At 47.6% G+C, this 21,677-nt stretch overlaps 1 protein-coding gene across 3 annotated transcripts in view; it reads left to right on the plus strand.

The window, feature by feature from the left end:
- Positions 1 to 21,677, plus strand: part of clip3 (CAP-GLY domain containing linker protein 3) — a 98,156-nt gene that overhangs the window by 25,862 nt on the left and 50,617 nt on the right. For all 3 annotated transcript variants that reach the window (XM_073063803.1, XM_073063801.1, XM_073063802.1), the window contains exons 2-3: positions 14,298 to 14,461; positions 14,940 to 15,079. In XM_073063803.1, the coding sequence (XP_072919904.1) occupies positions 14,311 to 14,461; positions 14,940 to 15,079 (291 nt within the window). In that variant the 5' untranslated portion in view covers positions 14,298 to 14,310. The remainder of the gene's footprint in view (positions 1 to 14,297; positions 14,462 to 14,939; positions 15,080 to 21,677) is intronic.

Raw genomic sequence — 21,677 nt, forward strand, 5'->3', positions numbered from 1 at the left:
CGGGTGGAGACTCAGGAACACCGTCACACTCAGATGTAGAAGGATTCTCTATTGCTGTTTCTGTAACAGTTTTGTTTGACCAGTCAGGGTTGTTAGCCCTGAGCTGAACCCCCGAACCTGGAGGACAGGTGGGCTACTCTCAGTCTGGCCTCTACCCTTTGACCTGTTAGGCATGGGTGACCCTACCAAGAGCCAAAGGATAGAGCCCTGACTCTAGCCAACATTGATCTTCGGGTCATTGATGCATGCAAACCTCCAAACACAACAACAAGGTTGTGTTCCTCTTGGAGGAGACTGATAAGTATTTTACTGATATCTTATATGTGCTTGTGATCCTATATGCGCTATATGTGCCTTGTACTGCGTGTGACTGTTGGGACTGTGTTTTGCAACTTGGCCCCAGAGTAACGCTGTTTCATTTGGCTGTATTCATGTGTGGTTGAATTTAACTTGAACTATGGACAACTATGATCAGATTTTAGGTAGAGTGGTTCAAAGTTCATAGTAAATTTATTATCAAAGTACGTCTATGTTAGCATACACTACTTTGAGAATCATTTTCTTGCAGGCATTTACAGGAAAATAAAGAAATATTGGTTGATTATTCCGGACATGAAGGGATACGGGGAGAAGGCAGGAGATTGGGGTTCAGAGGGAAAATGGATCAGCCATGATGAAATGGCGGACTCGATGGGCCAAATGGCCTCATTCTGCTCCTTTATCATGGTCTTATGGTCTAAATAGAGTGGAATTTATGAAAAACTGTATATAAACAGACAAACAACTGATGTGCAAAAGGAGACAAACTGTGCAAATAAAAAATAATATTGAGAACATGAGTTGTAAAGTCCTTGAAAGTGAGTCTGTAGGATGTGGAATCAGTTCAGTGTTGTGGTGAGTGAAGTTATCCACACTGGTTCAGGAGCCTGATGGTTGTGGGGTAATAACAGTTCCTGAACCTGGTGGTGTGGGACCTGAGGCTCATTGTGATGAGTGAAGTTATCCACACTGGTTCAGGAGCCTGATGGTTATGGGGTAATAACTGTTCCTGAACCTGGTGGTGTGGGACCTGAGGCTCATTGTGGTGAGTGAAGTTATCCACACTGGTTCAGGAGCCTGATGGCTGTGGGGTAATAACTGTTCCTGAACCTGGTGGTGTGGGACCTGAGGCTCATTGTGGTGAGTGAAGTTATCCGCACTGGTTCAGGAGCCTGATGGTTGTGGGGTAATAACTGTTCCTGAACCTGGTGGTGTGGGACCTGAGGCTCATTGTGGTGAGTGAAGTTATCCACACTAGTTCAGGAGCCTGATGGTTGTGGGGTAATAACTGTTCCTGAACCTGGTGGTGTGGGACCTGAGGCTCATTGTGGTGAGTGAAGTTATCCACACTGGTTCAGGAGCCTGATGGTTGTGGGGTAATAACTGTTCCTGAACCTGGTGGTGTGGAATCTAACGCTCCTGTACCTCCTGCCCAAAAGTTGTAGTGAGAAGAGAGCATGGTCTAGGGGTGTTTGATGATGGATGCCGCTTTCTTGTGGATGCTCCTTGTAGATTTGTTGAATGATTTCACTAAGTAAATGATAATAGGATTGGGCAGACTCAACATAGCTTAACGAAAGGGAAACTAGTTTTGACAAGACTGTTGTAATGGAATTTGTGGCTTTGTGGCCAAGTTTGCTTCGATAATGTCGGTGAAGCAGAAGGTCTTAGACAGGTTGGGAGAATGGGCAAAGAACTGGCAGATGGGGTATAGTGTAGGGAGTGTATGGTCCTGCATTGTGGCAGAAGGAATAAAGTTGTAAACCAGGGATTCCCAACCTTTTTTATGCCATGGACCAATATCGTTAAGCAAAGGGTCCATGGACCCCAGGTTGGGAACTCCCGGCAGAGACTATCTTCAAAATGCGGATAACTTCAAAAATTAGAACTGGAAAAGGACTTGGGAGTCACCATGTAGGATTCCCAAAAGGTTAACTTGCAGCTTGGGTTGGTAGTGAAGAAGGCAAATGTAAAGTGAACATTTATTTCAAAAGGACTGGAATATAAAGGCAAAAATCGAATGCTGAAGCTTTTTAAGGCATTGGTCAGACCACATTTGATGAATTGTGAGCAGTTTTGGGCCAATTATCTAAGAAAAGATGTGTTTGAGAGGGTCCAGGGGAGATTCACAAGAATGATTCTGGGAATGAAAAGGTTAATACATGAGGAGTGGTTGATGGCTCAGGGCTTGTACTCACTGGAATTTAGAAGAATGAGAGGAGGATCTCATTGGAACGTATCAAGTATTGAAAGGCCTAGATAGAGTGGATGTGGTGTGAATGTTTCCTATAGTGAGTGAGTCTAGGATCAGAGGGCACAGCCTCAGAATAGAAGATCATCCCCTTAGAACAGGAATTTCTTTAGCTAGATGGTGGTGAAACTGTGGAATTCGTGACCACAGACGGCTGTGGAGGCCAAGTCATTGAGTGTATTTAAAGCGGAAGTAGATAGGTTCTAGATTAGTCAGGGCGTCGAAGATTATGGGGAGAAGGCAGGAGAATGGGGATGAGAGGGATAATAGATCAGCCATGATGGAATAACAGAGCAGAGTCGATGGGCTGAATGGCCTAATTCTGCTGCTATGTCTTGTTTTCTAATGGTAACTACCAGGACAGAGCCAGCCTGTATGAACCTAACCCTTCCCCAGCAATGGAACACTATGGACCACCTCTTGAATTACAATGGCTTTGACTCTGTGCCTTTGTGTTTGCAGTCTTCATCTTCTTCTCTCTCTTTTATGGTTTATGTTACACTATTTAATTTATATCATGTGCTTTCTGTACCTTCATGCCTGCAAAGCTGACACACGCAGGTTTTTCATTGTACCTCACCGTACTTGTGCACTTGTCAATAAACTTGACTAGATAAGGGAAAACAGCTGATATAAGAACACAAGAGAAAATCTGCAGATGGTGGAAATTCAGAGCAACACACACAAAATGCTGGAGGAACTCAGCAGGTCAGACAGTGTCTATGGACAGAGTAACTCACACAAAATGCTGGAGGAACTCAGCAGGTCAGACAGTGTCTATGGACAGAGTAACACACACAAAATGCTGGAGGAACTCAGCAAGTCAGACAGTGTCTATGGACAGAGTAACACACACAAAATGCTGGAGGTACTCAGCAGGTCAGACGGTGTCTATGGACAGAGTAACACACACAAAATGCTGGAGGAACACAGCAGGTCAGACAGTGTCTATGGACAGAGTAACACACACAAAATGCTGGAGGAACTCAGCAGGTCAGACAGTCTCTATGGACAGAGTAACACACACAAAATGCTTGAGGAACTCAGCAGGTCAGACAGTGTCTATGGTCAGAGCAACACACACAAAATGCTGGAGGAACTCAGCAGGCCAGGCAGCTTCTATTGAAATGAGTAAACAGATGATGTTTCGGGCCGAGATGCTTCATTAGGACTGGAACAGAAGATATAGGAGCAGCTCGTCAGGTTGAATATGGATCTACAAGCTCCTGTACTCAGGGAAAGGGTACAGAACACTGACATTTATACTGGGTCTGACTGACCGTGAACTGGTGATCCCAGCACCCTGAGCACAATCTCTTCCAATTGACAAAATCTATAAAAGACCAAACGTAAGACATCACACCCTCCCCCCACCTTTTAATTCTGCACCTTCCCCCTTCCTTCTCAATCCCGAAGAAGAGTCTCGGCCCGAAATGCTGACTCTTCACTCTTTTTCATAGCTGCTGCCTGACCCGCTGAGTTCCTCCAACATCTTGTGCGTGTTGCTCTGAATTTCCAGCATCTGCAGACTTTCTTGTGTTTGTAAGAGGTTGTTGTTATAACCTGTTGGTGCCGGTACAACAACCTGTTGCTCGATGTCAGCAAGACCAAGGAGCTGATTATTGACTTCAGGGGAAGGAAACCCGAGGTGCATGGGACAGACCTGATCGGAGATTCAGCGGTGGGGAGGGTCAGCAACTTTAAATTCCTCATTGTTATTATTTCAGAGGACCTGTCCTGGGCCCAGCACGTAAGTGTAATTTCAAAAACTTTAGGAGTTTGCGAAGATTCAGCATGAACTTTGACAAGCTTCTATAGATGTGTGGTGGAGAGTATATTGACCGGCTGCATCACAACCTGGTATGGACACACCAATGCCCTTGAATGTAAAATTCTACAGAAGTAGTGGGTGTGGCCCAGTCATCACGGGTAAAGTCCTTCCCACCATTGGAAACATCTACACGAAGATTGTCACAGGAAAGCAGCATCAGTCATCAGGAACCTCCACCACACAGGACATGCTCTTTTTTCACTGTTGCCTTCAGGAAGAAGGTACAGGAGCCTCAGGACTCGCACCACTATGCTCAGGAACAGTTACTACCCCTCAACCACCAGCTCACGAATCAAAAGGAGAAACTTCACTCAACTTTACTTACCTCATTCATCATTGAAATATTCCCACAACCAATGGACTAAGTTTCAAGGACTCTTCGTCTTATGTTCTCAATATTTATTGCTTTCTAACTTATTATAATTATTTTCTTTTTGTATTTGCACAGCTTGTTCTCTTCTGCACTCTGGTGGACGCCCTAGTTGGTGCAGTCTTTCATTAATTCTGTTATGGTTATTATTCTATGGATTTATTAAGTATGCCCTCAAGAAAACAAATTTCAGAGTTGTATATGATGACATAAATGTACTTTGATAATAAATTTACTTTGAACTTGTCTCACTGTTTTGGGGGTAGATCCTGCTCTCTGCATGGAGTTTGCACGTTCCCTCTGTGACCATGTGGGTCCCCCTGTAGATATTCTGTTATCAGCATCAAGTTTATTGTCACCGACATATGTCATGAAGTTTGTCGCTTTGTAGCAACACTACAGTGTAATATATAAAAATTACTACAAGATGCAATTAAAAAATACATAGTGTGAAAAAAAGAAATAGTGAGGTGGTGTACATGGGTTCAATGTCCATTCAGAAATCCGATGACAGGGGAAGAAACTGTTCCTAAAATGTTGAGTGTGTGGCTTCAGGCTCCTGTACCTCCTCCCTGATGGTAGCAATGAAAAGAGGGCACGTCCTGGATGGTGAAGATCTTTGGAGGTAGATACCACCTTCTTGAGGCATTGCCTCTCGTAGATGGCCTTGGTGGTGCGTCCGTGATGGAACTGGCTGAGCCTGTAACTCTCTGCAGCCTCCTGCAATCTTGTGCATTGGAACCTATAAACCAGGTCCAGGATAGATCTTCAGAGATATTAATGCCCGGTAACTTGAAGCTGCTCGCCCTCCCCACTGCTGATCCCTCAATGAGGACTGGCGTTTGTTCCCTCACCCTCCCCTTCCTGAAGCCTACACTCAGTTCCTTGGTCTTACTGATGCTGAATGCAAAGATGTTGCAGCAACACCACTCAACCCGCTGATCCAGCTCGCTCCTGTACGCCTCCTCGTCATCGTCTGACACTCTGCTGACAACAGTTGTGTCATCAGCAAATTTTCAACACCTTTTGAACTGTGCCTAATCACACGGTAGTGAACGATGAGAGAGAAGAGCATTCTTGAGAAGTGCCGGTGTTAGTTGTCAGTGAGGACGGGATGTTATTTCCAGTCCATACTGACTGTGATGTAACCCATTGGTTATTTTTATGGTATTTTAAAGGGGAGATAAGATGAGAAGTCAGAAACAGAGTCATAGAAAAGTACAACACAGAAAAGGACAATTCAGAAGAATGAGAGGAGATCTTATAGAAACATATAAAGTTTTGAAAGGGATAGATAAGGAAGAGGCAGGAAAGTTGTTTCCACGGGTAGTTGAGACTAGAACTAGGGGACATAGCCTCAAGATTTGGGGGAGTAGATTTAGGATGGAGATGATGAGAAACTGCTTTTCCCAGAGAGTGGTGACCCTGTGGAACTCTCTTCCCAGGGAGGCAGTAGAGGCTCCCTCAGTAAATATGCTTAAGACAAGGTTCGATAGATTTCTGCATAGTTGGGGAATTAAGGGTTATGGGGGAAAGGCAGGTAGATGGAGATGAGTCCATGGTCAGATCAGCCACGATTTTATTGAATGGTGGAACAGGCTCGATGGGCCAGATGGCTGACTCCTGCTCCTATTGATTATGTTTTTATGTTCCTATCTAAGCCCTTTGGCCCATCGAGGCCATGCCAAATCGTTTAAACTGCCTAGACCCATCGACCTACACCGGGACCACAGCCCTCCATCCCCCTAAAATTCATGCAACCATCCAAACTTCTCTTAGACGTTGAAATCAAGCTCGCATGCCCCACTTGTCTTATTGTTCTGACTGTGCAGGCTTTATGAGCGGAATGGCCCTCTCCTGCACCAGTTCTAAAAGGCTTATAAAAAGTAGTGGATACAGCCCAGTCCTTCACAGAAAACTTCCCACCAGTGAGCACATCTGCAAGGAGCGTAGTTGCAGGAAAGCAGCACCCATCATCAAGGACGCCCGCCATCCAGACCATGTTCCCTTCTCACTACTACCATTGCACAGGAGGTCCCACACCACCAGGTTCAGGAACAGTTATTACCCCACAACCATCAGGCTCCTGAACCAGTGTGGATAACTTCACTCACCACAATGAGCCTCAGGTCCCACACCACCAGGTTCAGGAACAGTTATTACCCCACAACCATCAGGCTCCTGAACCAGTGTGGATAACTTCACTCACTACAATGAGCCTCTGGTCCCACACCACCAGGTTCAGGAACAGTTATTACCCCTCAACCATCAGACTCCTGAACCAGTGTGGATAACTTCACTCACCACAATGAGCCTCAGGTCCCACACCACCAGGTTCAGGAACAGTTATTACCCCACAACCATCAGGCTGCTGAACCGGTGTGGATAACTTCACTCACCACAATGAGCCTCAGGTCCCACACCACCAGGTTCAGGAACAGTTATTACCCCTCAACCATCAGGCTCCTGAACCAGTGTGGATAACTTCACTCACCACAATGAGCCTCAGGTCCCACACCACCAGGTTCAGGAACAGTTATTACCCCACAACCATCAGGCTCCTGAACCAGTGTGGATAACTTCACTCACCACAATGAGCCTCAGGTCCCACACCACCAGGTTCAGGAACAGTTATTACCCCACAACCATCAGGCTCCTGAACCGGTGTGGATAACTTCACTCACCACAATGAGCCTCAGGTCCCACACCACCAGGTTCAGGAACAGTTATTACCCCACAACCATCAGGCTCCTGAACCAGTGTGGATAACTTCACTCACCACAATGAGCCTCAGGTCCCACACCACCAGGTTCAGGAACAGTTATTACCCCACAACCATCAGGCTCCTGAACCAGTGTGGATAACTTCACTCACCACAATGAGCCTCAGGTCCCACACCACCAGGTTCAGGAACAGTTATTACCCCACAACCATCAGGCTCCTGAACCAGTGTGGATAACTTCACTCACCACAATGAGCCTCAGGTCCCACACCACCAGGTTCAGGAACAGTTATTACCCCACAACCATCAGGCTCCTGAACCAGTGTGGATAACTTCACTCACCACAATGAGCCTCAGGTCCCACACCACCAGGTTCAGGAACAGTTATTACCCCACAACCATCAGGCTCCTGAACCAGTGTGGATAACTTCACTCACCACAATGAGCCTCAGGTCCCACACCACCAGGTTCAGGAACAGTTATTACCCCACAACCATCAGGCTCCTGAACCGGTGTGGATAACTTCACTCACCACAATGAGCCTCAGGTCCCACACCACCAGGTTCAGGAACAGTTATTACCCCACAACCATCAGGCTCCTGAACCGGTGTGGATAACTTCACTCACCACAATGAGCCTCAGGTCCCACACCACCAGGTTCAGGAACAGTTATTACCCCACAACCATCAGGCTCCTGAACCGGTGTGGATAACTTCACTCACCACAATGAGCCTCAGGTCCCACACCACCAGGTTCAGGAACAATTATTACCCCACAACCATCAGGCTCCTGAACCAGTGTGGATAACTTCACTCACCACAATGAGCCTCAGGTCCCACACCACCAGGTTCAGGAACAGTTATTACCCCACAACCATCAGGCTCCTGAACCAGTGTGGATAACCTCACTCACCACAATGAGCCTCAGGTCCCAGGCCACCAGGTTCAGGAACAGTTATTACCCCACAACCATCAGGCTCCTGAACCAGTGTGGATAACTTCACTCACCACAATGAGCCTCAGGTCCCACACCACCAGGTTCAGGAACAGTTATTACCCCACAACCATCAGGCTCCTGAACCAGTGTGGATAACTTCACTCACCACAATGAGCCTCAGGTCCCACACCACCAGGTTCAGGAACAGTTATTACCCCACAACCATCAGGCTCCTGAACCAGTGTGGATAACCTCACTCACCACAATGAGCCTCAGGTCCCACACCACCAGGTTCAGGAACAGTTATTACCCCACAACCATCAGGCTCCTGAACCAGTGTGGATAACTTCACTCACCACAATGAGCCTCAGGTCCCACACCACCAGGTTCAGGAACAGTTATTACCCCACAACCATCAGGCTCCTGAACCAGTGTGGATAACCTCACTCACCACAATGAGCCTCAGGTCCCACACCACCAGGTTCAGGAACAGTTATTACCCCACAACCATCAGGCTCCTGAACCAGTGTGGATAACCTCACTCACCACAATGAGCCTCAGGTCCCACACCACCAGGTTCAGGAACAGTTATTACCCCACAACCATCAGGCTCCTGAACCAATGTGGATAACTTCACTCACCACAATGAGCCTCAGGTCCCACACCACCAGGTTCAGGAACAGTTATTACCCCACAACCATCAGGCTCCTGAACCAGTGTGGATAACCTCACTCACCACAATGAGCCTCAGGTCCCACACCACCAGGTTCAGGAACAGTTATTACCCCACAACCATCAGGCTCCTGAACCAGTGTGGATAACCTCACTCACCACAATGAGCCTCAGGTCCCACACCACCAGGTTCAGGAACAGTTATTACCCCACAACCATCAGGCTCCTGAACCAGTGTGGATAACTTCACTCACCACAATGAGCCTCAGGTCCCACACCACCAGGTTCAGGAACAGTTATTACCCCACAACCATCAGGCTCCTGAACCAGTGTGGATAACCTCACTCACCACAATGAGCCTCAGGTCCCACACCACCAGGTTCAGGAACAGTTATTACCCCACAACCATCAGGCTCCTGAACCAGTGTGGATAACTTCACTCACCACAATGAGCCTCAGGTCCCACACCACCAGGTTCAGGAACAGTTATTACCCCACAACCATCAGGCTCCTGAACCAGTGTGGATAACTTCACTCACCACAATGAGCCTCAGGTCCCACACCACCAGGTTCAGGAACAGTTATTACCCCACAACCATCAGGCTCCTGAACCGGTGTGGATAACTTCACTCACCACAATGAGCCTCAGGTCCCACACCACCAGGTTCAGGAACAGTTATTACCCCACAACCATCAGGCTCCTGAACCAGTGTGGATAACTTCACTCACCACAATGAGCCTCAGGTCCCACACCACCAGGTTCAGGAACAGTTATTACCCCACAACCATCAGGCTCCTGAACCAGTGTGGATAACTTCACTCACCACAATGAGCCTCAGGTCCCACACCACCAGGTTCAGGAACAGTTATTACCCCACAACCATCAGGCTCCTGAACCAGTGTGGATAACTTCACTCACCACAATGAGCCTCAGGTCCCACACCACCAGGTTCAGGAACAGTTATTACCCCACAACCATCAGTCTCCTGAACCGGTGTTGTTAACTTCACTCACCACAATGAGCCTCAGGTCCCACACCACCAGGTTCAGGAACAGTTATTACCCCACAACCATCAGGCTCCTGAACCAGTGTGGATAACTTCACTCACCACAATGAGCCTCAGGTCCCACACCACCAGGTTCAGGAACAGTTATTACCGCACAACCATCAGGCTCCTGATCCGGTGTGGATAACTTCACTCACCACAATGAGCCTCAGGTCCCACACCACCAGGTTCAGGAACAGTTATTACCCCACAACCATCAGGCTCCTGAACCAGTATGGATAACCTCACTCACCACAATGAGCCTCAGGTCCCACACCACCAGGTTCAGGAACAGTTATTACCCCACAACCATCTGGCTCCTGAACCAGTGTGGATAACCTCACTCACCACAATGAGCCTCAGGTCCCACACCACCAGGTTCAGGAACAGTTATTACCCCACAACCATCAGGCTCCTGAACCAGTGTGGATAACCTCACTCACCACAATGAGCCTCAGGTCCCACACCACCAGGTTCAGGAACAGTTATTACCCCACAACCATCAGGCTCCTGAACCAGTGTGGATAACCTCACTCACCACAATGAGCCTCAGGTCCCACACTACCAGGTTCAGGAACAGTTATTACCCCACAACCATCAGGCTCCTGAACCAGTGTGGATAACTTCACTCACCACAATGAGCCTCAGGTCCCACACCACCTGGTTCAGGAACAGTTATTACCCCACAACCATCAGGCTCCTGAACCAGTGTGGATAACTTCACTCACCACAATGAGCCTCAGGTCCCACACCACCAGGTTCAGGAACAGTTATTACCCCACAACCATCAGGCTCCTGAACCAGTGTGGATAACTTCACTCACCACAATGAGCCTCAGGTCCCACACCACCAGGTTCAGGAACAGTTATTACCCCACAACCATCAGGCTCCTGAACCAGTGTGGATAACTTCACTCACCACAATGAGCCTCAGGTCCCACACCACCAGGTTCAGGAACAGTTATTACCCCACAACCATCAGGCTCCTGAACCAGTGTGGATAACATCACTCACCACAATGAGCCTCAGGTCCCACACCACCAGGTTCAGGAACAGTTATTACCCCACAACCATCAGGCTCCTGAACCGGTGTGGATAACTTCACTCACCACAATGAGCCTCAGGTCCCACACCACCAGGTTCAGGAACAGTTATTACCCCACAACCATCAGGCTCCTGAACCGGTGTGGATAACTTCACTCACCACAATGAGCCTCAGGTCCCACACCACCAGGTTCAGGAACAGTTATTACCCCACAACCATCAGGCTCCTGAACCGGTGTGGATAACTTCACTCACCACAATGAGCCTCAGGTCCCACACCACCAGGTTCAGGAACAATTATTACCCCACAACCATCAGGCTCCTGAACCAGTGTGGATAACTTCACTCACCACAATGAGCCTCAGGTCCCACACCACCAGGTTCAGGAACAGTTATTACCCCACAACCATCAGGCTCCTGAACCAGTGTGGATAACCTCACTCACCACAATGAGCCTCAGGTCCCAGGCCACCAGGTTCAGGAACAGTTATTACCCCACAACCATCAGGCTCCTGAACCAGTGTGGATAACTTCACTCACCACAATGAGCCTCAGGTCCCACACCACCAGGTTCAGGAACAGTTATTACCCCACAACCATCAGGCTCCTGAACCAGTGTGGATAACTTCACTCACCACAATGAGCCTCAGGTCCCACACCACCAGGTTCAGGAACAGTTATTACCCCACAACCATCAGGCTCCTGAACCAGTGTGGATAACCTCACTCACCACAATGAGCCTCAGGTCCCACACCACCAGGTTCAGGAACAGTTATTACCCCACAACCATCAGGCTCCTGAACCAGTGTGGATAACTTCACTCACCACAATGAGCCTCAGGTCCCACACCACCAGGTTCAGGAACAGTTATTACCCCACAACCATCAGGCTCCTGAACCAGTGTGGATAACCTCACTCACCACAATGAGCCTCAGGTCCCACACCACCAGGTTCAGGAACAGTTATTACCCCACAACCATCAGGCTCCTGAACCAGTGTGGATAACCTCACTCACCACAATGAGCCTCAGGTCCCACACCACCAGGTTCAGGAACAGTTATTACCCCACAACCATCAGGCTCCTGAACCAATGTGGATAACTTCACTCACCACAATGAGCCTCAGGTCCCACACCACCAGGTTCAGGAACAGTTATTACCCCACAACCATCAGGCTCCTGAACCAGTGTGGATAACCTCACTCACCACAATGAGCCTCAGGTCCCACACCACCAGGTTCAGGAACAGTTATTACCCCACAACCATCAGGCTCCTGAACCAGTGTGGATAACCTCACTCACCACAATGAGCCTCAGGTCCCACACCACCAGGTTCAGGAACAGTTATTACCCCACAACCATCAGGCTCCTGAACCAGTGTGGATAACTTCACTCACCACAATGAGCCTCAGGTCCCACACCACCAGGTTCAGGAACAGTTATTACCCCACAACCATCAGGCTCCTGAACCAGTGTGGATAACCTCACTCACCACAATGAGCCTCAGGTCCCACACCACCAGGTTCAGGAACAGTTATTACCCCACAACCATCAGGCTCCTGAACCAGTGTGGATAACTTCACTCACCACAATGAGCCTCAGGTCCCACACCACCAGGTTCAGGAACAGTTATTACCCCACAACCATCAGGCTCCTGAACCAGTGTGGATAACTTCACTCACCACAATGAGCCTCAGGTCCCACACCACCAGGTTCAGGAACAGTTATTACCCCACAACCATCAGGCTCCTGAACCGGTGTGGATAACTTCACTCACCACAATGAGCCTCAGGTCCCACACCACCAGGTTCAGGAACAGTTATTACCCCACAACCATCAGGCTCCTGAACCAGTGTGGATAACTTCACTCACCACAATGAGCCTCAGGTCCCACACCACCAGGTTCAGGAACAGTTATTACCCCACAACCATCAGGCTCCTGAACCAGTGTGGATAACTTCACTCACCACAATGAGCCTCAGGTCCCACACCACCAGGTTCAGGAACAGTTATTACCCCACAACCATCAGGCTCCTGAACCAGTGTGGATAACTTCACTCACCACAATGAGCCTCAGGTCCCACACCACCAGGTTCAGGAACAGTTATTACCCCACAACCATCAGTCTCCTGAACCGGTGTTGTTAACTTCACTCACCACAATGAGCCTCAGGTCCCACACCACCAGGTTCAGGAACAGTTATTACCCCACAACCATCAGGCTCCTGAACCAGTGTGGATAACTTCACTCACCACAATGAGCCTCAGGTCCCACACCACCAGGTTCAGGAACAGTTATTACCGCACAACCATCAGGCTCCTGATCCGGTGTGGATAACTTCACTCACCACAATGAGCCTCAGGTCCCACACCACCAGGTTCAGGAACAGTTATTACCCCACAACCATCAGGCTCCTGAACCAGTATGGATAACCTCACTCACCACAATGAGCCTCAGGTCCCACACCACCAGGTTCAGGAACAGTTATTACCCCACAACCATCTGGCTCCTGAACCAGTGTGGATAACCTCACTCACCACAATGAGCCTCAGGTCCCACACCACCAGGTTCAGGAACAGTTATTACCCCACAACCATCAGGCTCCTGAACCAGTGTGGATAACCTCACTCACCACAATGAGCCTCAGGTCCCACACCACCAGGTTCAGGAACAGTTATTACCCCACAACCATCAGGCTCCTGAACCAGTGTGGATAACCTCACTCACCACAATGAGCCTCAGGTCCCACACTACCAGGTTCAGGAACAGTTATTACCCCACAACCATCAGGCTCCTGAACCAGTGTGGATAACTTCACTCACCACAATGAGCCTCAGGTCCCACACCACCTGGTTCAGGAACAGTTATTACCCCACAACCATCAGGCTCCTGAACCAGTGTGGATAACTTCACTCACCACAATGAGCCTCAGGTCCCACACCACCAGGTTCAGGAACAGTTATTACCCCACAACCATCAGGCTCCTGAACCAGTGTGGATAACTTCACTCACCACAACACTGAACTGATTGTACAGCCTGCAGACTCACTTTCAAGGATTCTACAACCCGTGTTCTCTGTATTATTTATTTATTGTATTTACATTGTTTGCCCTCTGTTGCCCAATGTTTGTTTGTCCCTGTGTAGGTTTTCATTGAATTGTTGTATTTTTTTGTTCTACTGTGAATACTCGCAAGAAAACAGATCTCGGGGTGTATATGGTGACATGTTTGTACTTTGATGAATAGGTTTTGAACGTTCCTTTTCCAGTGGTGGCTGTGAAAGCAACAGAGAGTAGTTCCCTCTGTGGTTTTATCCTCAGCCCGTTTCTGATCCTGTTTATACCCGTGGCTGTTGATCCTAATGTCGCCATCTCTCTGTGTTCTGCAGGCCGCATTTAAACATGACGAAGGAGAATGTGGCAGATGTGGCGTCTGAGGAGGAGCCCCTTGAGCCACAAGTGCAGCCTGTGGACTTCCACAGCCCGGTGATGGAGAGACGCAAGAAGCCCATGGTTCACCCCTCGGCCCCAGCACCACTGCCCAAGGACTATGGTAGCTCTTCAGTTCTTCCTCTCTCACCTCTTCCCATTCCTGTCCTCAAAGCCTCCCCCTCTGTCCCTCCCTCCCCTTTTTTTCTACCTCCTTTGCCTCTTGCCTACCACCCTCCCTCATCTCATGCCCCATTCCCTCCCCACCTCTTGCCTTCCCTCCATCTATCACTTCTTCCCTCACCCTCTTTTCATACCTTCCTTATCTCCTGCCTCCCACCCTCCCTTACCTCCTCCCCTCCCCTCCACTCTTCTTTATATCTCTCTTTCACCCTCCCAATCTCCCAACCCATATCCCTCACATCCCTTTCATCCCATGTCTGCCCTCACCCTCCCTCCCAATATCTTCCCTTCTCCCCTCACCCTTCTTTATCCCTCTCACCCACCCTGCCTCCACGTGCAACTCCTCTCCTCTGAGATAAGATGTTTTCAGCTCCACCTCCAGTGTTTGATTGGAATGTTGTTCTCCCCATTCTAAACAGCCTTCACCTTCTTTGATCCGAACGACCCAGCCTGTCAGGAAATCCTCTTCAACCCGCAGACGACCGTCCCTGAGCTCTTTGCAATCATCCGGCAGTGGGTTCCCCAAGTGCAACACAAAATTGACACCATCGGAAACGAAGTGAGTTGGTGCGCGAACTCGTTAATCTGAGTCATGTTCCATGAGGGCTCCACACCACACCGACTACAGCAGTGCAGGGTCGGCATGGTGGCCCGCGACACAGGTTCAATTCCCACCGCTGCCTGTAAGGAGTTGGTACATTCTCCCCGTCACCACACGTGGGTTTCCCCTGGCCATTCCAGTTTCCCCCCAAAGACATACCAGTTGGCAGTTTGATTGGTCATTGTAAATTGCCCCAAGATAAGGTCACTGTCGATTAAATTGGGATTGCTGGAAGGTTCCCAATAAATAAATAAACAAACAAATAAAAGCAGGCAGGTTCAGTAGGAGACAGGCAGCAAATATGTTATCACAGCCACACCTCTCAAACCAACAATATCAATTAGTTGCCAGGACTTGAGGGCCTGAGTTTCAGGGAGAGGTTGAATAGTTTAGTTTATCCCCTGGAGTGTGGGAGAAGAAGGGGAGATTTGATAGAGGTATTTGATGGATTTGATAGAGGTATTTGATGGATATGATAGAGGCATTTGATGGATATGATAGAGGCATTTGATGGATTTGATAGAGGCATTTGATGGAGATATGTCTCTACCAAAGGAGGTGTAAGGTGCTCCTTCCCTCCACTGGCCTGCAGGTCACCCTTGGGCGAGGTGAAGCACCTGCTTAGACCCTCCCCCCCCCCCCAACACCCTGATCAGGGTCACGTAAATCTTGGGAGCAGGTGGTGGATGGTCGTACGAGCAGCCGGTGCAGATCACAAGTCCTGGTTATGTGACCACTGACGCCAGGCAGACAATCTCTGAAGAGCATTGATAATGGCTGGGGTCACCCGGTTTGTAAAGACGAAGAAGGCAACGGCAAGCCACTTCTGTGGAAAAATTTGCCAAGAACTATCATGGTCATGGAAAGTTATCCACACTGGTTCAGCAGCCTGATGGTTGTGGGGTAATAACTGTTCCTGAACGTGGTGGTGTGGGACCTGAGGCTCATTGTGGTGAGTGAAGTTATCCACACTGGTTCAGGAGCCTGATGGTTGTGGGGTAATAACTGTTCCTGAACCTGGTGGTGTGGGACCTGAGGCTCATTGTGGTGAGTGAAGTTATCCACACTGGTTCAGGAGCCTGATGGTTGTGGGGTAATAACTGTTCCTGAACCTGGTGGTGTGGGACCGGAGACTCATTGTGGTGAGTGAAGTTATCCACACTGGTTCAGGAGCCTGATGGTTGTGGGGTAATAACTGTTCCTGAACCTGGTGGTGTGGGACCTGAGGCTCATTGTGGTGAGTGAAGTTATCCACACTGGTTCAGGAGCCTGATGGTTGTGGGGTAATAACTGTTCCTGAACCTGGTGGTGTGGGACCTGAGGCTCATTGTGGTGAGTGAAGTTATCCACACTGGTTCAGGAGCCTGATGGTTGTGGGGTAATAACTGTTCCTGAACCTGGTGGTGTGGGACCTGAGGCTCATTGTGGTGAGTGAAGTTATCCACACTGGTTCAGAAGCCTGATGGTTGTGGGGTAATAACTGTTCCTGAACCTGGTGGTGTGGGACCTGAGGCTCATTGTGGTGAGTGAGGTTATCCACACTGGTTCAGGAGCCTGATGGTTGTGGGGTAATAACTGTTCCTGAACCTGGTGGTGTGGGACCTGAGGCTCATTGTGGTGAGTGAAGTTATCCACACTGGTTCAGGAGCCTGATGGTTGTGGGGTAATAACTGTTCCTGAACCTGGTGGCCTGGGACCTGAGGCTCATTGTGGTGAGTGAGGTTATCCACACTGGTTCAGGAGCCTGATGGTTGTGGGGTAATAACTGTTCCTGAACCTGGTGGTGTGGGACCTGAGGCTCATTGTGGTGAGTGAAGTTACCCACACTGGTTCAGGAGCCTGATGGTTGAGGGGTAATAACTGTCCCTGAACCTGGTGGTGTGGGACCTGAGGCTTCTGTACCTCCTGACCGATGGTAGCAGTGAGAGGAGAACATGATCTGGATGGTGGGGATGATGGGTGCTGCCTTCTTGTGGCAGTGCTCAGTGTAGATATGCTCAATAGTGGGGAGAGCTGTAAAGACAAAGAATCTCTAATCATGATTCAGGAAACTGGGGAGGATGAAGTGACTGTCGTTTAACAGGGCAACGGCCTTTACATGTATCTCACTCTGGGGACGGTGGTGGTCTGTGTGTAGACAGGAAGAAGTGGGACAATTGGGTAATGCAGTGATAAAGTTAATTCAATATTTGGGTATTGCACAGGCCATAAATCTCAAACACAAGAGATTCTGTAGATGCTGGAAATCCAGAGCAACACACACAAAATGCTGGATGAACTCAGCCGGTCAGGCAGAATATGTGGGAATGAATAAACAGTTGACATTTGGAAAGGGTGAAGGTGGCAGAATAAGGTGGGTTTTGGGCCGAGACCCTTCATGGCCCGAAACATTGACGGTTTGTTCCTCTCCATAGATGCTTCCTGACCTGCTGAATTGCTTCAGCATTTTGTGTGTGAGCCTCTCTTTTCTGTCTGTAAAAGGCATCGATAAATAAATCAGTGCAGTGATGCAAAGGGAGAAACAGGAGGTTATTTATGAAGCATTACTGGAGCAGTGATGAATATTGGTGGATGAAAGCCTAAGGGAACATTGATTCTTCAGAGCTGTATATCCCCTTGATATACCGTGTGTATGACTCAGTTAACCCCGGTCCAGCTGTGCTTTAGTGATCGATTGCTGATTTTAAACAGATGCGAGCTCAGTCTGAACAGGGACATCTGACCTTCAGTATAGTCAGGTGGGGTGAACTGTTGGATAGGAACGCTGGCAGATCTTGTGTATTGCTTCATCCACTGCAAGAAAGCAGCATCCATTGTCAATGGCCCCACCATCCAGGCCATGCTTTCTTCCCTCTGCTGCCATTGGGCAGGGGGCATAGAAGTCTTAGGTCCCACACCACCAGGTTCAGGAACAGTTAATACCCCACAACCATCAGGCTCCTGAACCAGTGTGGATAACTTCACTCACCACAATGAGCCTCAGGTCCCACACCACCAGGTTCAGGAACAATTATTACCCCTCAACCATCAGGCTCCTGAACCAGTGTGGATAACTTCACTCACCTTAAACTCTGAAATTATTCCACAACTTACTTGTGGAATAAGTAAGTTCCACAAGTTTTTTTTTCAGACTCACTTTCAAGGACTCTACAACTTATGTTCTCAGTATTATTTATTTTATTTACTTATTTGCACGGTTTGTCTTCTTTTTACTTGCTGGTTGTTTTTCAGTCTATGCGTAGTTTTTCATTGACTCTATTGTATTTCTTTGTTCTACTGTGAATGCCTGCAAGAAAATGAATCTCAGGGTAGTATTTGGTGACATATATCGATGACTAGTGGTCTTCCACAATGGTCTGTGTTGGGACAGATTCTTTTTACGTTATATGTCAATGATATGGATGATGATGGCTTTGTTGCAAAGTTTGCCGACGATATAAAGATAGGCAGAGGGGCAGGTAGTTTTGAAGAAGTAGAGAGGCTACAGAAGCACTTAGACGGATTTGGAAAATGGGCAAAGAAGGGGCAGATGGAATACGGTGTTGGGAAGTGTATGGTCATGCACTTTGGTAGAATTAATGAAAGGGTTGACTATTTTCTAAATGGAGAGAAAATACAAACAACTGGGGTGCAAAGGGACCTGGAAATCCTTGTGCAGGATTCCCTGAAGGTTAATTTGCAGGTTGAGTCTGTGGTGGGGAAGGCAAATGCAGTGCTGGCATTCATTTCAAGAGGACTAGAATATAAAAGCAAAGGTGTAATGTTGAGACTTTATAAAGCATTTGTGAGACCTCACCTAGAGCACAGTATTATGAGAATATTTGGTCCCCTTATCTTAGAAAGGATGTGCTGAAACTGGAGAGGGTTTAAATCATGTTCTTTGAATGGCTTGTCATATGAAGAATGTTTGATGGCTCTGGGCCTGTATTAACTAGAATTCAGAAGAATGAGAGGTTTTAGTGAAGTCACCCATCGAATGGTGAAAAGGCCTCGATAGAGTGGGTTTGGAGAAGATGTCTCCTATGATGGGAGAGTCTTAGAGCAGAGGACACAGCCTCAGAATAGAAGGGCACCCTTTCAGAATGGAGATGGAGAGGAAATTGTTTAGCCAGAGACTGGTGAATCTGTGGAATTCTGTTCCACAGACAGCTGTGGAGGCCAAGTCATTGAGTGTATTTAAGGCAGAGGTTGATAGATTCTTGATTAGTCGGTGCATGAAAGGATACGGGGAGAAGGCTGGAAATTGGGGCTGAGAGGAAAATTGGATCAGCCCTGATGAAATGGGCCAAATGGCTTAATTCTGCTCCTATATCTTGTGGTCTTATATACAATATGTATCTTGATGATAAATCTACTTTGAACTTTGTTAACTTAACAACCAGTTAGTTTTCAGGCTTGGTCTGTAAGGTACACTTTTAGCAATGTCATAGAACAATCAGAATCAGGTTTATTATCACCGGCATGTGACGTGAAATTTGTTAACTTAGCAGCAGCAGCTCAATGCAATACATAATCTAGAACCATAGAACCATAAAACATTACAGCACAGAAACACCTGTGGGAACATTTATCCTTGGGAAGGTTTATCCTTGTAAACCTTCTCTGCACTCTTTCAACCTTATTAATATCCTTCCTGTAATTCGGTGACCAAAACTGCACACGATACTCCAAATTCGGCCTCACCAATGTTTATACAAGCTCACCATAACATTCCAACTCTTATACTCAATACTTTGATTTATAAAGGCTAATGTACCAAAAGCTCTCTTTACTACCCTATCTACCTGTGACGCCACTTTTAGGGAATTTTCTATCTGTATTCCTTGATCCCTCTGTTCTACTGCACTCCCCAGTGCCCTACCACTTACCTTGTATGTTCTACCTTGGTTTTTCCTTCCAAAGTGCAATACCTCACACTTGTCTGTATTAAACTCCAACTGCCATTTTTCAGCCCATTTTTCCAGCTGGTCCAGATCCCTCTGCAAGCTTTGAAAACCTTCTTCACTGTCCACTATACCTCCAATCTTTGTATCATCAGCAAATTTGCTGATCCAATTTACCACATTATCATCCAGATTATTGATACAGATGACAAATAAAAATGGACCCAGCACTGATCCCTGTGGTACACCACTAGTCACAGGCCTCCACTCAGAGAAACAATCCTCCACTACCACTCTCTGACTTCTCCCATTCAGCCAATTTCTAATCCAATTTACTACCTCACCATGTATACCTAGCAACTGAATCTTCCTAACTAACCTCCCATGCGGGACCTTGTCAAAGGCCTTACTGAAGTCCATGTATATAACATCCACTGCCTTCCCTTCATCCATTTTCCTTGTAACCTCCTCGAAAAACTCTAATAGATTTGTTAAACATGACCTACCCGCACAAAGCCATGTTGACTCTCCCTAATAAGTCCCTGTCTATCCAAATACTTGTAGATCCTATCTCTTATACTCCTTCCAATAATTTACCTACTACCGACGTCAAACTTACCGGCCTATAATTTCCCGGATTGCTTTTAGAGCCTTTTTTAAACAACGGAACAACATGAGCTATCCTCCAATCCTCCGGCACCTCACCCGTAGATACCGACATTTTAAATATATCGGCCAGGGCCCCTGCAATTTCAACACTAGTCTCCTTCAAGGTCTGAGGGAACACCCTGTCAGGTCCTGGGGATTTATCTACTCTGATTTTCCTCAAGATAGCAAGCACCTCCTCCTCTTCAATCTGTATAGGTTCCATGACCTCACTACTTGTTTGCCTTATTTCCGTTGACTCCTTGCCAGTTTCCTTAGTAAATACAGATGCAAAAAACCCATTTAAGATCTCCCCCATTTCTTTTGGTTCCATACATAGTTGACCACTCTGATCTTCAAGAGGACCAATTTTATCCCTTACTATCCTTTTGCTCTTAATATACCTGTAGAAGCTCTTTGGATTATCCTTCACCTTGACTGCCAAAGCTACCTCATGTCTTCTTTTAGCCCTCCTGATTTCTTTCTTAAGTATTTTTTTTGCACTTTTTATACTCCTCAAGTACCTTATTTGCTCCCTGTTTCCTATACATGTCATACATCTCTCTCCTTTATCAGAGTTCCAATATCCCTAGAGAACCAAGGTTCCTTATCCTTATTCACTTTGCCTTTAATCCTGACAGGAACATACAAACTCTGCACTCTCAAAATTTCTCCTTTGAAGGCCTCCCACTTACCAACGACGTCCTTGCCAGAGAACAACCTGTCCCAATCCATGAATACATACACAACGTTGGAAGAACTCAGCAGGTCAGGCAGCATCCATGAGAAAAGAGTAGCTAACGTTTTGGGCTGAGACCCTTCATCAGGAATGGGGGGGGGGGGGGGAAGAAAGGGCCGAAGCCCAGTAATAGAGATAGGGGAGGGGGTAGGGCCTAGAGGCGCCAGGTGGAAAACCAATCAGAGGAAAGATAAAGAGGGGAGGGGGAAGAGATAAACATGAAAGAACTGTAGAGATAAAGAAGCAGAAAGTTGAAAGTGGAGAGAGGCAGAGAGCGACCTGGGATAGG

This window comes from Hemitrygon akajei, chromosome 12, assembly GCF_048418815.1.
Source record: "Hemitrygon akajei chromosome 12, sHemAka1.3, whole genome shotgun sequence".
NCBI lineage: Eukaryota > Metazoa > Chordata > Chondrichthyes > Myliobatiformes > Dasyatidae > Hemitrygon > Hemitrygon akajei.